The sequence below is a fragment of the Condylostylus longicornis genome, unplaced genomic scaffold, assembly GCF_029603195.1.
Source record: "Condylostylus longicornis isolate FDR11 unplaced genomic scaffold, ASM2960319v2 ptg000030l, whole genome shotgun sequence".
Classification (NCBI taxonomy): Eukaryota; Metazoa; Arthropoda; class Insecta; order Diptera; family Dolichopodidae; genus Condylostylus; species Condylostylus longicornis.
The window spans coordinates 6,176,181-6,192,036 of NW_026577999.1; the positions used below are offsets into that span (position 1 = coordinate 6,176,181).

Consider the following 15,856-nt stretch of genomic DNA (forward strand, 5'->3'; position numbering starts at 1 on the left):
TACTGTAATAATCTGACCATCGTATCATAATGTAACCAGAGAAGAAGCCTCTTCAAGGAGGGTCATATAATAATCTCCATATTCCGAATATTGATCACTATTTTCTGTCAGATTAAAAACAGAAAATAGGATTAAAAACTTTTTTTATACATATATAGACCAAATCTAGATGGTGATAATTTTTCATCAGCCCCTAAGTGGTCACCTTATGGAGCTTTTACTGTATAAAGGACACCGTTATTTTCGAAAGAATTGAAAAAGTATTCACAGTTTATTATAAGCGTACGATTTTTTGACCAACAATCGAACATTATTAATTTTCATATCATTTCCGTATTTTGCATACACTCTTTATAAATTGAGGTTCTTGTAAGTTTTTCTTTCAACCTTCAAATAATTATTAGCTTAAACGTTAAAGTATCCTCTTGAAATTATCCTTTTATGCAAAGATTTAAAAATAGTAATAGAAAAAAAATGGATAAATGGTTAATAACATTGGAAGCCGATTTAAAAATTTTCATTCTATAAGAAAAAATATTTGAATCTTTTTAATGTTACTGAATGCTCACCCTACGTACATAAACTCTTCCTTTTCAAAAAAAAAAACTTTCATTTAGTGAAAAAATATTCCGAAGTAGGAGAAAATTGCCAATGGTGTTTTCGAATACAAAAAGACCAAAGAAAAAAAACAAATTCCAAGTTTCGAATTATGGTTTTATTTATTCAACGACAAGATTTTAAAAATATTGAAATTTTGCACAAGTTTTTATGGCTTGTTTTTCCCAAGAAACAAAAAAGCAAGTCTAAAATATTTTTAACACTTTTCTTCTTTTTGCTTTTTTTTTTTTTAAATTTTTTTGCTAAAAACTTTCTAGATTAGGTTTTTCAACTTTTTTTTTTTTGTTTTAAAAAAGTTTTCTTGGAAAAAAATCTTTTTGTTTTGTTCTGTTCATCATACCGCGAAATCGTTTCCGATTCCATATTTAATATAAAAACAAGTAAAAACGTTTCAGTCGGTATAAACCGATTGAATTATACCCTGCACCTTTCGTTATTGTGTAGCAATTACTCGAACCTCTGAAATCATTCTATAGAAACTTCACGGACATGTCTGACCTATAATTGGACATACAACTGCCAAGTTTCATGAATCTGACTTTATTATTTTTCCAAATATATAAAATAAGCTTTTGGAGTTATATGGCAACTACCCGAACCTGTCAAGCAATTCCACTAAAACTTCACAAATATATCTGATCTATACTCGGACACATAACTGCCAAGTTTCATGAATCTGACTTTATTATTTTTCCAAATATGTAAAATAAGCTTTTGGAGTTTTATGGCAGCTACCCGAACCTGCCAAGCAATTCCACTAAAACTTCGCAAATATATCTGATCTATAATCGGACACACAACTGCCAAGTTTCATGAATCTGACTTTATTATTTTTCCAAATATTAAGAATAAGCTTTTAAACTTGCATGGGAGCTACTCGAACCTGTCAAGCAATCGCACCAAAACTTTAGAAATATGTCTGACCCATAATTGGACACACGACTGCCAAGTCTCATGAATTTGACTTTATTATTTTTCCAAATATTTAAAATAAGCTTTTAGACTTGTATGGGAGCTACTCGAACCTGTCGAGCTATTCCACCAAAACTTCAGAAATATATTTGAGTCATAATTGGACACATGACTGCCAAGTTTCATGAATCTGACTTTATTATTTTTCCAAATATTTAAAATTAGCTTCTGGAGTTGTATGGCAGGTACCCGAACCTGTCAAGCGATTCCTCTAAAACTTCAGAAATATATTTGACCTATAATTGGACACATGACTGCCAAGTTTCATGAATCTGACTTTATTATTTTGCCAAATATAAGAAATTTGCTATTGGAGTTGTATGGCAGCCACCCGAACCGGTGCAGCTATCCCATTATAATTTTTAGAGCATGTGTAGAATATAATTGGGCACATGTATACAAAATTTTATATTTATACCTTTATTAGTTTTTGAAATATTTAAAATAAACTCTTGGAGTTGTATGGCAGCTACCCGAACCCGTTGTCCGACTTAGTCCAATAACAATAGGGTTCGTCCTTGGCACAAAAGAAAAAACTTGTGAAAGTTTGGTGCCGATTGCATTATTCGTTTTTGAGTTATCGTGCGATCGGACGGACGGACGGACGGACGGACGGACATGTCTAAATCGATGCAGAATTTTACGCTGAGCAAGAATATATATATATGTCCATACCGCAGATGACTCCTTCAAGTAGTTACAAACTCCATACCAAAGATAATATACCCTTCACGAAGTGCAGGGTATAAAAATTGTCTTCATAACAAATGACTACAATTATTATAAGTTGACACCTTCAATATTAAGATATCAAATAAGAAATATATATAATAGTGCTTATTATTATTGCCGCCCACGTTGCATACAATAAGAGAAGTTATGTGTTGGTACATGTGCAAACACACTTTTTCATTGTAGGAAAGCGTAAACAAACTATTTTTACAGAAATGTCTGTCAATTTGTCTGTTTGTCTGTTAGATTGTCTGTGCAGATCAGTATCTCAAATTCGGTTAAAACGTTGTTCACGAAAATATGAGTTTATTTTGAGTATGAGATGGTTTAATCGGGCTTTGTGATATGTCAGCTCTCTGGAACTGGACGTTTACTACGAGCCGATTTTACATATTTAATATTTTTAATATTACAACCAGTAGATTTTCCTAAAATTTTGTATATAAAAAGCACCTTGGATTCTTAATATATATACAAGCCGAATTTACGTTTTTGCTCTTACAAGAGAAACGATCAATCATTTATTTCAAATTTTACATTTGAAATCTGTCCATTTGATATGACATTTGACAAAATCTCAAAAAGTAATTGACGGAATTTCTTGAAATTTAATATTTGAGTTGTGGTTGTTAACGAAATTAATTGAGAAAAATTTACAGCGAAATCGGATCCCAATAAGCCTTGTGAAAGTTTTAAAAATTGTTACATACTATACGATATTATGTACACATACTCGTATATATTTATAGTACCTTATTATTCTTTTCAAATCAGACCAAGGAGAATTTAAACAATAAAGAATTACAAAAGGGTAAATACTTTTATACAAACATATTTATTGTCAGTACAAATATCTTTTAAAAAATGCTTATTTCTGTGGAAAATTAAGTATATAAAATGGTTTTATAATTTTAAGCTTAAAATATTAAATTTTTTACTCATTTTTTTATTTTCGCTCCTTTTATAATATTGATATAGTGTTATCCAATTAATATAGTATAAATTTCAATATACAATATAGAATTAAGAATTTTTTATAACAAAATTATAAAATTAAAAGCATAGTAAACCCTTTTCAGTTAAGATTCTTTTATAAAGCATATTCAAAGCTGTTAATATCGTTGTAAAACTACTTACACGTTTTACATATGAAATTATTTAGTAATAAGTACAAAAGCATTAAGTATATTATATTAATAAATTTAAAGGATAAAATTATTATAACGAATTTTGACAAAAAACTATAGAGAATGAAAATTTTTAGTTTAACATTGTAAATCAGCAATATAATTTTTTGTTATTAGAAAAGTCCTCTTAAAATTTTAGGTGAAATTATTTCAGGAACTATAATAAATATCATGTAGATATTATTAATAATACGTTTTTCATATACATACGTACATATAAGTAAGTATATAAATTTACATAGTATTGAACGTCATTCATGTTTCTTGTATTATGGATCTTAATTTAGAATTTAATGTATAATTTCTATTTTAGTTACACTCGCATACTTCTAGATTGTTTGTATGATAATGAGAGGATTACCTTCAAGCTGAAATAAGTGATTTAAAATGATTAACGATTTTACAATGATTGCATTTACAAAATATCTAAAACCATATTCAAAAAAATTAAAATCGAATTTGAAAACAAAATTAAAAATGAAATTTAAATCCAGAAAATCTTATATTTCTAAGTTTGTATATTATAGGTAAAATTTAATTAAGCACCCCCCAAATTTGGAATAATTTTTAAATCAATTGTTTAGAAATTATTCTAATTCTAAACAGATTACTTAATTACAAGCCATTAAAAGTAAAAAGGCAAGTTGCACTAGGTCATATTATGTTGTATGAATTTTTCATTAAAAACTTAACAAGAATAATTCTACAAATTGTTAAAAATACAGTCAAATTTGAAATTCTTACGATTAGCACGTAGAAATCTTAAAAAATATGTAAAGGAAATAACTATATACTTAAAACAAATAATTTTAAATCAAAAAATCTAAAATTCATGCAAAAATTTTCAAACAATTCCAAATACTTATAAAATATTGTACAAAAATTAAAGCGTGCGAATTCTAATCTCATGAGAAATTTTTTTGTTCTTATACTTTAATAAAAAAAAAATTAATTAAAATTGCTTTGTACTTTTCCTTTCATAACTGCTTTGCTTTACAGAATACAAGTAATTTCGAATAAATTTACAAAAAAATAAATTTGAAAATATTTAAAATATTTATAAAAAAAAAAACATTATATAATTTTACAGTCCGCTTATTTTTGCAAAAACTATACATGTATAGTACATAAAATATCCTTAAATATCCACAAAAATCCCTAAAAAGGGAGTTATAAACTTAAATAAGGTAATTATTTATGCATTTTCATATTATACAAAAGAAAAATTATTACTATATTATTTCTACTTATAAAGTGAAAAATTCTTTAAATAGTAAGAATTTTCCTTCTGAATTTTTATTTTATTTTGCTTAGGAATTGCAAATCTCATGAATATTTTTGTAATTTTAATAATGAATTCTTTGTAATTGTATAGGTATCTATATACTTTACAGGATTTCATTCAAATATACTATTTTGTTTAACTTATTTTACAATGCATATAATTGTAACATTGTAATGTACATTTTAATATAGAAGAGAAAATTGAAATAATTAATTACAATGTAAATTGAAAAATTTAAAACTGAAAAATATTTTGTTATTCCCATGATAAAGCATCACTAATAAGGACAAGACAAACATTATTTCAAATTTTATTAGTTAGATTCAGATTTCAATTTATAAAATTAGATTATTAAGAAAGTCTAAGATTTTCTGTTGAATATGACTTAGAGAAATTAAAGATTAAAAAAATTTTTATTAATAAATTAATTTTCATTGATAAATAACAATTTAAATTGCCATCTCACGGTACTCATATATAGTCTACAAGTTATTGTGGTCAAAACCTTGTTAAAGAAATAGATAACTATTTGCGGAAAAAGGATTCTAAAAATTATATGCAACAATTTGTGTTGTAATGATTGAGTAGTATCTACCTTATTTCAAATATGATTGAATAATTAAGCTGGTTAAAGAGCCAAAATTATTTAAATTACTTTAGAAATTTAGTTATAGTGTTTAGTTTAGTGTTGTAATGATTGAGTAGTATCTACCTTATTTCAAATATGATTGAGTAATTAAGTTGGTTAAAGAGCCAAAATTATTTAAATTACTTTAGAAATTTAGTTATAGTTTACCAGGCTAACGTTTTGTAGGAGCCTTTTTCTAAGTATGTATGGCCTTGATGTGGAAATTTATTTATAAAAATGTTAATTTTCTTGCCACACTCAATATTTAATTAAAAAGTTTTCTTTGTGTCTAATCTTTGGTTTATATAATAAATTAGAAAATTGTAAAAAGTAATTAACAAATGAAGTGCCTTGAGAATGAGTAAAAGAATTAAAGACAAGTTCTATTGTGCGACACCAATGTACATTTGTATATAATGTAGTTTTAAAGATGCTGCTTGGCTCATTGATTTCTTCAAATATTCTACAATTAATATATATAAATTTAATGAAATATATATACATAAATACATACATACATAACTTACCTCACTGTCTGTAAACACTTGTACATGAGATTCAAAAAAATTCAAGAACAATTTTTTATATTTCATACATTTTTACCTTAAAAATTTCTATTAATTCTCAAAATTCAATTTATAATTAGCAATATTCATACTAAGAATTTAAATTGTAACTTATTTTTTATTGATTTAATTAAATTATTGTAATGCAATTATTATATAAAAAACTTTTACTTCTAGAAAATTCTAAATTTAATCTTGTAAAATTTATTTTGAATTAAATAGCAGGGACAACTTTATTTTTCTTATATTTTCACAAAATAATTGAGAACTTTTAATTTTTTATTTATTTTTAAAGAAAATGATTTAGGACATTAAATTCAAAGTTGAATTCAAAAAAAAACTTCAATTCCCTTATAAAATCAAAAATATTAAAAAAACTTCATCTGAAAATGCACAAATTTTATGTAATTTTTTACACAACAAATACACATACAAGTACATATTTGGTATCTGAATTCGTTGGTCAAATAATCTATAAGCTTATTTATAATAATTTATGTGAAATATTAAGAATTTAAAAATATTTAAATTAATTTTAAAAAATTTACGCTCTACTTTATTCAACGCTTCAAATTGTTTTGCTGAATAAATCGAAGATTAACTCATTGTGAATTGCATTTAAGTCAGTTTGAAGTCGACTTAAAATTTTCAAGTCAAGTCGATTCGATAAAATATTATTAACTTGACTTGAAAATCGATTGCAATAGGCTCGGATTGAAAAATTGAAAATGATCAAAAAACAGGTGATGTCAAACTCAAGAAATATTATTTCAATCTGTACAGTAAATAAACAGATATTGGCTATTGTTAAACTACATAAAGTCAAATAAAATTCACAATATTCAATATATATAAAAAAATGATTTCATTCAAAATCTTTCACTGCTCTTGACATTTTAAATATCTTTCATTGGCAAAAATTATACGCTTAGTGTTCATATCAGGGTTTCAGTGCTGAAACAGTTGCAGATGATTACATTATATATGTTTTAACAGAAAACTTAGTAACTCAAAAAAATTTAAAAATGTTTTTCAGTTCCGTCATTCTTTTTACAACAACATATTACATGTAGCGGTGTATTATAATATTAAAATGAAAAATACAACATACAAAATTATTTTCATATCACACCATTTTTGTATTCATGTTTGTATAAGTTTTTATAAACGTTTTGATCTTTCTTTTTCCTTTGGCAAAATTTCAAAAATGACTAAAAATGTAATTAAGACATCAAATAAGAAATTGTAATAAAATAAAAATATCAAAATAATTGTATAGTAACTAAATAACGTTACTGTCCTGGTTTTTTATATCAAAATAATTTTTTAAACGTTCAATACCCTATTCAACGATCTCTTTTATTTTTTCGAAATTTCTGTGTTATTCTGTGAAAAAAATGTGAAACCATATTTAAAAGATCTTGTAGTCAAAATTACAGATTAACTGTCAATCTGCATAGTCTATAATTTTGATTAACGAACAAAAATCATGTAGCGTACCACAGTGATCAAAATCGTCAGTCATGTATATCAACTGAATGTGAACTGTGTAAACTGAATTTTAAGAGAATTAAAGCCTTACCATTATGACTAAACTATCTACTCCCATTTAAAAAAAAAAATTGCACACTATTGACTTTTATATTTAATGAAAAAATATATGAACCTACAACTCAAGAATCAACTATAAATGTACTTGCAATCTATTGGTGCATTTTTTTGCATACATACGTTACATACTGCTCTTTCATTAAATAGAAAATAAATGCCTGATATCAACCTATATAATAAAGTTCCTACCTGAAAATTTACACCAACAATTTAAGATAAGTAAAATTTATAATCGAACCTATATTATGTAGTATATTATGTAGGTACAAGCATATAATTACGTCATGTATTATGTAAAAAAGAATGTAAAAGTGAAGAAGCCTTTAAGTTTAACCAAAGACATTATAATTATATTGTATTTTTAATGTCTTTGGTTTAACAACAGGCATAAGTTAAAAAAAGACCGAAATTATAATTTGAAATTTACAGTCAACTACAAATTCGCGTTACAGGAATATTCGTCTATTTTAGTAATTTATTATATTAGTCTTAATGGCTCTTGAAATGGTAAGTTCGACTCTGATTATTAAAGCGTTAATTAAAGTACGTCGGTTTATGACAACAATTCAAATTCTCTTATCAGAAAACAGGTGGATTTGCATTGTACATACATACATAAATATTTTCTTTATATTTATTACCTACTATAAATTATAATACAAATAACATTTTAATTAATGCAGTTTACAAAAGAGTAAATTGTATAGCGGAAACATTAATTTCAACTCATGATTAATGTATTATCAATGGTACAATAAGAGTAATTCTTAATTTTCCGGACCAGAAAGTATACAAAAATCTAATATACATATATATAATATATGTATATATGTATACATATATTATATGTATACATATAATATATGTATACATATATATATATGTATACATATATGTACATAATATATTTACTTTTTGTTATTATATATATGTACATATATAACGTTTAAAAATACATAGCAGTTTATAGAAGTGTTATCACAGAACAAAATATGTTGTTATATGTGTTGTGAATTTTACAGTATATACATATATTTGCATGTATTTCAAGGACACTTCTCTTGAAAGTGAAATAGGACAATTGTACTAAACTTTTTTTGAAAAATAAATAAAAGTAAATATGAACTTATAAAACATTTTAATTTAATGCTTAAATCGTAACATTTATGATTTTTCTTCAATAGAACTTGCTTTAGGGAATGTTTTACAGCCAGGATATAAACGGGAAGAGCTTTTATTTGAAGCTTTTATTCAAAAACTTTGAAGCGACAAATTAACAACTATTATCAAATATTCGACACTCTTTAAGTAAATATTATAATAAACAAATATCTATATTACTTAGCAATTTCTTACATAGATGTCGCTATAAATTTGAAAATTTCTTTGTTCTTTCATTGCGGAAAGTGTCAAATATAATATACAACGTCAAAATTTAATAAATTTATAATTAATTTTTTAATTTTTCTTTTAAACTTTGGTTTTTTTTTTCAAATTATGTAATACAAGAGATGATTGCAAAATGAAAGGACAACTTTATCAATTCATTTTATCCGTAAATCACAGATTATAAATTTTAAGGTACATGTAGCATTGGTGATACGATATTAAAGTGATTGTAAACTTTGTTTTACTTTTATGGCCGGCTACATGGACGACGCTTGTTAAACGTCAAAGTAAGTTGGAATGGAACAAATATAAAAGTGCTTGCATTGCACGGCTCTAAAAATATTGCAATATTTAAATTTCATAGGTTGTTAAAGTGAGTTCTTTAATTAGTATTATAACATTCAAGTTGCAATTAGAGTATAAGGAAAATCAAGTGTACACACAAAAGTTCCCTATTTTACTCATCAAAATACAAAAGACTTCATTTGGCGGTAAATTGAAAAATGGGCGATAGAGGAGATAATGGTAAGTAAAATTACAAATTGTAATAACAATTATAAATATGATCATAATTTTGAGTGAAAAATTTTTAGCCGAAGCATTTGATGATGCTGTAGAAGAACGTGTAATAAACGAAGAATACAAAATATGGAAGAAAAATACACCATTTTTATATGATTTGGTAATGACACATGCTTTAGAATGGCCATCACTTACTGCACAATGGTTACCTGACGTTACAAAACAGGAAGGCAAAGATTATTCTGTGCATCGTCTTATATTAGGGACGCATACTTCTGATGAGCAAAACCACTTATTAATTGCTAGTGTGCAACTACCAAATGAAGATGCACAATTTGATGCTTCTCACTATGACAACGAAAAAGGTGAGTTTGGTGGATTTGGATCTGTTTCCGGAAAAATTGAAATTGAAATTAAAATCAATCATGAGGGAGAAGTAAATCGTGCACGTTATATGCCTCAGAACGCTTGTGTTATTGCAACTAAAACGCCTTCTAGCGATGTACTAGTATTTGACTATACAAAACACCCCAGCAAACCAGAACCAAGCGGAGAATGTCATCCAGGTTAGATATGATTTATATGATAAATTATGATTTTATATATGTCAAATACATAAAATTTTAGATCTTCGCTTAAGGGGTCATCAAAAAGAAGGGTATGGCCTATCATGGAATCCAAATTTAAATGGATATTTATTATCAGCTAGTGATGATCATACAATTTGCTTGTGGGATATTAACGCAACACCAAAAGAACATCGGGTAATTGACGCTAAAAATATTTTTACTGGTCATACAGCTGTCGTGGAAGATGTAGCTTGGCATCTACTTCATGAATCTTTATTTGGTTCTGTTGCTGACGATCAAAAACTTATGATTTGGGACACACGTTGTAATAACACATCCAAACCTTCACATACAGTAGACGCTCACACAGCTGAAGTCAATTGTTTAAGTTTTAACCCTTATTCTGAATTTATTTTGGCCACTGGTTCAGCAGATAAAACTGTCGCCTTATGGGATTTAAGAAATCTTAAACTAAAACTACATTCCTTCGAATCACATAAAGATGAAATATTTCAAGTTCAATGGTCACCTCATAACGAAACAATTTTAGCATCTTCTGGAACTGATCGACGTTTGCATGTATGGGACTTATCAAAAATAGGTGAAGAACAAAGTGCAGAAGATGCCGAAGATGGACCGCCAGAGCTTTTATTTATTCATGGAGGACACACAGCAAAAATATCAGACTTCTCTTGGAATCCAAATGAACCATGGGTAATTTGTTCAGTTTCGGAAGATAATATAATGCAAGTATGGCAAATGGCAGAAAATATATATAATGATGAAGAACCAGAAATCCCATCATCTGAGTTAGAAGGTAGTGGTGCCGCGTAATTTATTTACAAATTTCAATTATTTTATTTGACTTTTCTTGAGATATAATAAAAACATATTTTTAACATGAAAGAAATTTATTTACAAATTTGTTTTCCTTCAATTACTTTATTATATTTCATTTCTTTTTACATAGTCCTGCGCTAACTCTTTTACTTTAAGTATGTTTGTTTCATCACCGTATTTTTCTTCAAACTCTAAATATTTTTTGAATATTGTTCTCATTTTTTTCAAAGGAATTTTTTGGATAACTGCCCGTTCTAAGGTACGCCTAATTGAAGCAAAAAAATGTGTATTTGCATCATTCTAGTAATAAAATTGAATTTTTTACCTTGCAGGTTCAATCAAAGAATCTTTTACTAACATGTCGACATATTGACACCACACATCTACTCGTTTTGGATAAGAAGTTAAAACCTGTTCCATCAATGTGTGTGCCATTTCTTTTTCCTCATATTTATGATTCAAATTTGCAAATGCTACTATAATATTTATATCTGCAAAACAAAATATGTAATAGTTTTTTTTTTAGAAAACGATATATTATACATATGTATATAAAAAAATTTCAATACTCACGTTGCCTTTCAGGCAAAGAGTTTAATGATCTGTGTAAAAGTTGTTGTGCTTTATCTTTTAAATTTACTTGAAAAAGAGCAGACGCAGATGTTTTCCATATTTCTGGATTATCTTTGAATTTTCTTATAGCTGGTGTTATAATATCATTCAGTTCCTGAATACTTTTTGTGTTTGTTAGTATTTCAATTGCCTTCAAATATATATTTAAATGATCATTGTAAAGTAAAGCTTCTTTGAAAGTTTCCTTAAAACTTTCTTTGGTACCATAATTTGACTCCAAATTTAAAAGCGCAACCCATACATTGAGTAATTCTTGAGGTTCACGAAATGAAATAACTTTCAATGCTTTTTTTGCAACAATTCGGGCCTTATCAATTTCAGTAGTTTTCAAATAAAAAGCCATATATTTTATCCAGATTTTACTGTTGTTCGGATCAGACAAAGTTAGTCGATCAAACTGGTCAGCATTTTCTGGTTCATCATTCATTTCTGCATATTTATTTTCAATATCACGAATTCGTGCTTCTTCAAGTTTTTCGGCTTTAAATCGTTCTGCAGCTGTTAAACGTTTTTTCTTTTTCACTTTGCTTTCACTGTCACTTTCATCTTCGCTACTTGATTCGATTTTAATTTTTTGTGACTCTATATTAGGAGCTGACCAAAAGTCATTTACGCCTGGTAGAACTAATTTCCCTATCTTATTATTTTTTATATAATTTTCTTTTGTTTCACTGTCATCGCTTAATTCATTTAACTCATTTTCGAAGTCAGATATATCTGTAGAGCTTGAGTCCACCATTTTTTCTTTTCCTGACTTGTTTTCTTCTTCGCTATCACTAAGAATATTCAATTCACGCTCAAAATCTGACAAATGCACATCACTATCAGATTCAAAAGAATTCTTATGTTGTTTAATTTCTCTTTTACCATTGTTATTAATTTTCAAATTATTTTTTTTAATATCAGTAGACAGACCTTTGCCATTTTTCACTGCTTCTGCTTCACTAAATTCCTCGTCATCGCTTAATGCATTAAGTTCCTTTTCAAAATTTAACATATCAGTTTCACTGTCAGAGTCTATTTCTAATTTTCCTATTTCATTGTGATGATGCCTTTTTACTATCTCTGTTGTATCAGCAAAACCCGCCAAAACCTTTCGCTTTTTATTTTTTGCTTCCGAAATTTCTAGCAGTTTCCTTTTACGTGTTTTATATTTATTCCATAACTTTGCAGTGTCCTCAAAAACTGCTATAGGATAGTTTTCATTTACAAACCGCAAGCGACAAAAATCTCCTTCTATTACTTTAGTTGTAACACTAGACTCAAAATCGTTATAGTGCATACGTGTTGGTACTATAACGATTGGATTTTCGTTTTGTTTTAAAGAGCAAACAACAAAATTATCAAATATTAATAAAACTTTTGCATTTACTCCAGTTTTATTGACTAAATTTTTAGGTAATTTTCGCTCGGTCGTTATTTTTCTTAGAGTTGAACCTTGATTTGAACAATAAACTATACGGTTCTTGTAATCAATCCACAAAATAATAATTTTGACTTGATCACCTTCTTTTAAAATTTTTGTTTCATTTGCTTCCTTGTATTCGGCACAAAATAGGTGCCGTTTTATAATACCTTGAACGCCGTTCTCTAATTCTACATAATAATTCAAATTTTCTTTATCTTGGAACAAAAATTTTGCCAATAAAATTTTTCCAATTTTCAAATTGCCAAATGGATCTTCTTGAGATTTTAGTGATTTTTTTAAAACTTTCAATTCATTTAAAAATTTTGCAAATATTTCTCCTGTAAGCTGAAAATCACCATCCCAAACATCAGTTAATTTTGCTGAAACAGTTAAAGCTTTTGTTATTGGTTCTTTGTGCAAAATTCTAACATATATAATCTGATCTGGTTCAACTAATATGTTTGATTCTGAAATTAAATTAGGTAATATCATTTTCAAATGAATACGCAATAATTTGTTATAATTCCGAATTGGTAACAAAACCTCCACGATGTCATTATCAATATTTTTTATTGAACCGCGGAGCATATCCCCTGATCTTAAAGAAGAAAATGTTTTAGTTTTAGTTGAACTGAAGTATTCCACATCCCTGATAGAAAATATATTTTTGAAAGTACAAGCAACTTCAATAGGTTGTCCTACAATAAAAGTTTTAAGCTTTGGAACATTTAATTCTGGGAAATCGGTTATTAATTGAACTGGAACAAGACCTAAAATTGATTTTTTTTTATTCCATATATTTTGATTCAATGATGAACTATTTTATTAAAATGACTAACCTTTAATATCATGGTCATCCTTTTTAATAGTTATTTCTAAACCATTTTCCAAGCAATTTTCTACAGTTGCTCTAGATACATCACCAATTTTTAATAATTCATTGGCTGAACCTAGAAGTAATTTATTACCTTCTCTTTTTAAAATTCTAAATAGCATTGTCTGTCCAGTATTAAACGAAGAAATTTCCGAGAACATAAAATGTGTTGCCGCGGTTTTATATAAAATACCTTTTATTCCAGCAAAAAACTTTATTATGAAAAATCTTTCAGTGCATTTGACTATTGTCCCCAAAAAAACTTGATTCACTTTAGCTTTATGCACATTGTCTAATATTTTTGAATTTTGTTTCATATATTCTGGTTTATTAGTCAAATAAACAATGTTCCTCTCATTGTTTGTAGCCAAAATTCTACATTTAATTTTTGAATTTTCTGAGGTAGTTAGCATTGTTTGAGATGATTGAAAAAGTTTCTCCATTAGAGCATTACAATTTCCTAGTTTAAAATATAAATTCCCATTATTTTTATCTTTTTGCTTTACAGTTACTGTAACAAATTCACCAACTTCGCAATCATGTACAGTAAAATATTTCTCATTGAGGACGTTTGGATTATCAGTGCAAATATAAAACTCATCGACAAAATCATAATCAATTATTCGAATTTTGTGCATTGAATTTTTACTATATTTTGATAAAAGATCATCGTGATCAAAATTTCCGGAGATTTTTGATTTTAAAGAACTGAAAGATAGTACAGCCTTTTTATTTTCGTCTATTTGAAATATAATGCCTCCTGTTCCGTGGTTATGTACACTGGCATTTAATATTGTTCCTCGCTTTAATATATTTTCTTCAAAATTTTGTTTTACTTTTTTTAGTGATAAATATACTAATTTTGAAAGCGGCATTATATATAAAATTTTTGCTACTATTGTTGAATCAACATCATATTCACTTGGCATTGCAAATAGATCTGCTAGTTGATGTTCATTTACATATGCTGTGAAATTACCATTCATAATTGTGCCTTGTAATCCATCTTTTAATATTTTTGTGACAGTAAAATTTACAATAGACGATGGCATTAAATACTCCAAACGTGGTTCAATCATATCTTTCAGTTTACGTTTATTTTCATTACTTATTAATGTACATATCGCTGTGCTAGCATTCTTAAATTGTGTTAATTTTACTATTTTAACACATACCAACTGTCCAACACAAAAAACTTTATGATTTTCGTCATCAACGTTGCTTTTTGGTAAGAAACATCTTAAATTCTTAACACCTGATTCTATAACATAACCATGATCTTGTATTTCTTCAATTGCCCCGTTAAAAATATTTCCTTTAGTAAAGTTTTCGTGATATAAATTTTGGTGCACGTCAGAAGGTTTAAAAGACAGTACGATTTCAATATGACTTTTCGCCTCATTTTCCTTTATTTGCATGACTTTTGTGTAAACACTGTCTCCAATTGAATACAACTGATCTAAAGGTTTAAAATTCTCCAATTTTTCTGAAGTTTGAATGAATTCTTTAAGTATTCTGTTATAAGAATCTGATATTGAAGAAGCATAAACTTTTCCAACAATACGTCCCGGTAATGAAACTTTTAAACAAATTGGATCTACATGTTTGATTATTCCATACAAAATCATCCCTTCTTGAATAGTCTTGTAAGTTAAAAGTTCTGCCGAAATTGCCTCAATCGCAACATTATTTTCAAGCTCTTCATCTTTATTAGAATTGTCTTTCCTTTTCTTTTTCTTTATTTGCTTAGCCCCAAAATCCTAGAAATCGAAACCAATCTTAATTAATTGTTTATCTTTATGTAAAACATAAAAGTTACAATATTCTCCTGATTTTCACGCTTTTCAAAAGTTCCACCGCGGGGGAAATTTGTTTCTACAAGAACCATTTTTTTTTAAATTTATTTTTTTTTAATAAAGATCAACACAATGCTGAATATACTTAAATAAATTTTACAAATAAAGAAAGCATGTGCGAATAGAGTTTACAAATATTTTCTGACAATTGAAACTAATCGATATT

General features: G+C 27.2%; 2 protein-coding genes across 2 annotated transcripts; one reads left to right on the forward strand and one right to left on the reverse strand.

The window, feature by feature from the left end:
* Positions 1-9,250: 9,250 nt before the first annotated feature.
* LOC129607923 (chromatin assembly factor 1 p55 subunit) lies at positions 9,251-10,987 on the forward strand. Its single transcript, XM_055519182.1, has 3 exons — positions 9,251-9,513; positions 9,582-10,076; positions 10,138-10,987. The coding sequence occupies exons 1-3, from the start codon at positions 9,492-9,494 to the stop codon at positions 10,911-10,913; spliced, it is 1,293 nt and encodes a 430-aa protein (XP_055375157.1). The 5' UTR covers positions 9,251-9,491; the 3' UTR covers positions 10,914-10,987.
* Positions 10,965-15,792, reverse strand: LOC129607921 (protein RRP5 homolog). The gene is made up of 5 exons (XM_055519181.1): positions 15,654-15,792; positions 13,800-15,594; positions 11,493-13,730; positions 11,245-11,410; positions 10,965-11,184 (listed from the first exon to the last, which is right to left on the reverse strand). The coding sequence occupies exons 1-5, from the start codon at positions 15,720-15,722 to the stop codon at positions 11,025-11,027; spliced, it is 4,428 nt and encodes a 1,475-aa protein (XP_055375156.1). The 5' UTR covers positions 15,723-15,792; the 3' UTR covers positions 10,965-11,024.
* Between the last annotated feature and the right edge of the window lie 64 nt (positions 15,793-15,856).

Coding starts and splice junctions, on each gene's coding strand:
- LOC129607923 (XM_055519182.1), top strand. CDS start 9,492: ATGGGCGATAGAGGAGATAATG. Junction 9,514..9,581: donor GGGCGATAGAGGAGATAATG/GTAAGTAAAATT, acceptor AAAAATTTTTAG/CCGAAGCATTTGATGATGCT. Junction 10,077..10,137: donor AAGCGGAGAATGTCATCCAG/GTTAGATATGAT, acceptor ATAAAATTTTAG/ATCTTCGCTTAAGGGGTCAT.
- LOC129607921 (XM_055519181.1), bottom strand. CDS start 15,722: ATGGTTCTTGTAGAAACAAATTTCCCCCGCGGTGGAACTTTTGAAAAG. Junction 15,595..15,653: donor GTGAAAATCAGGAGAATATT/GTAACTTTTATG, acceptor TTCGATTTCTAG/GATTTTGGGGCTAAGCAAAT. Junction 11,185..11,244: donor TCTTTGATTGAACCTGCAAG/GTAAAAAATTCA, acceptor TGCTTCAATTAG/GCGTACCTTAGAACGGGCAG.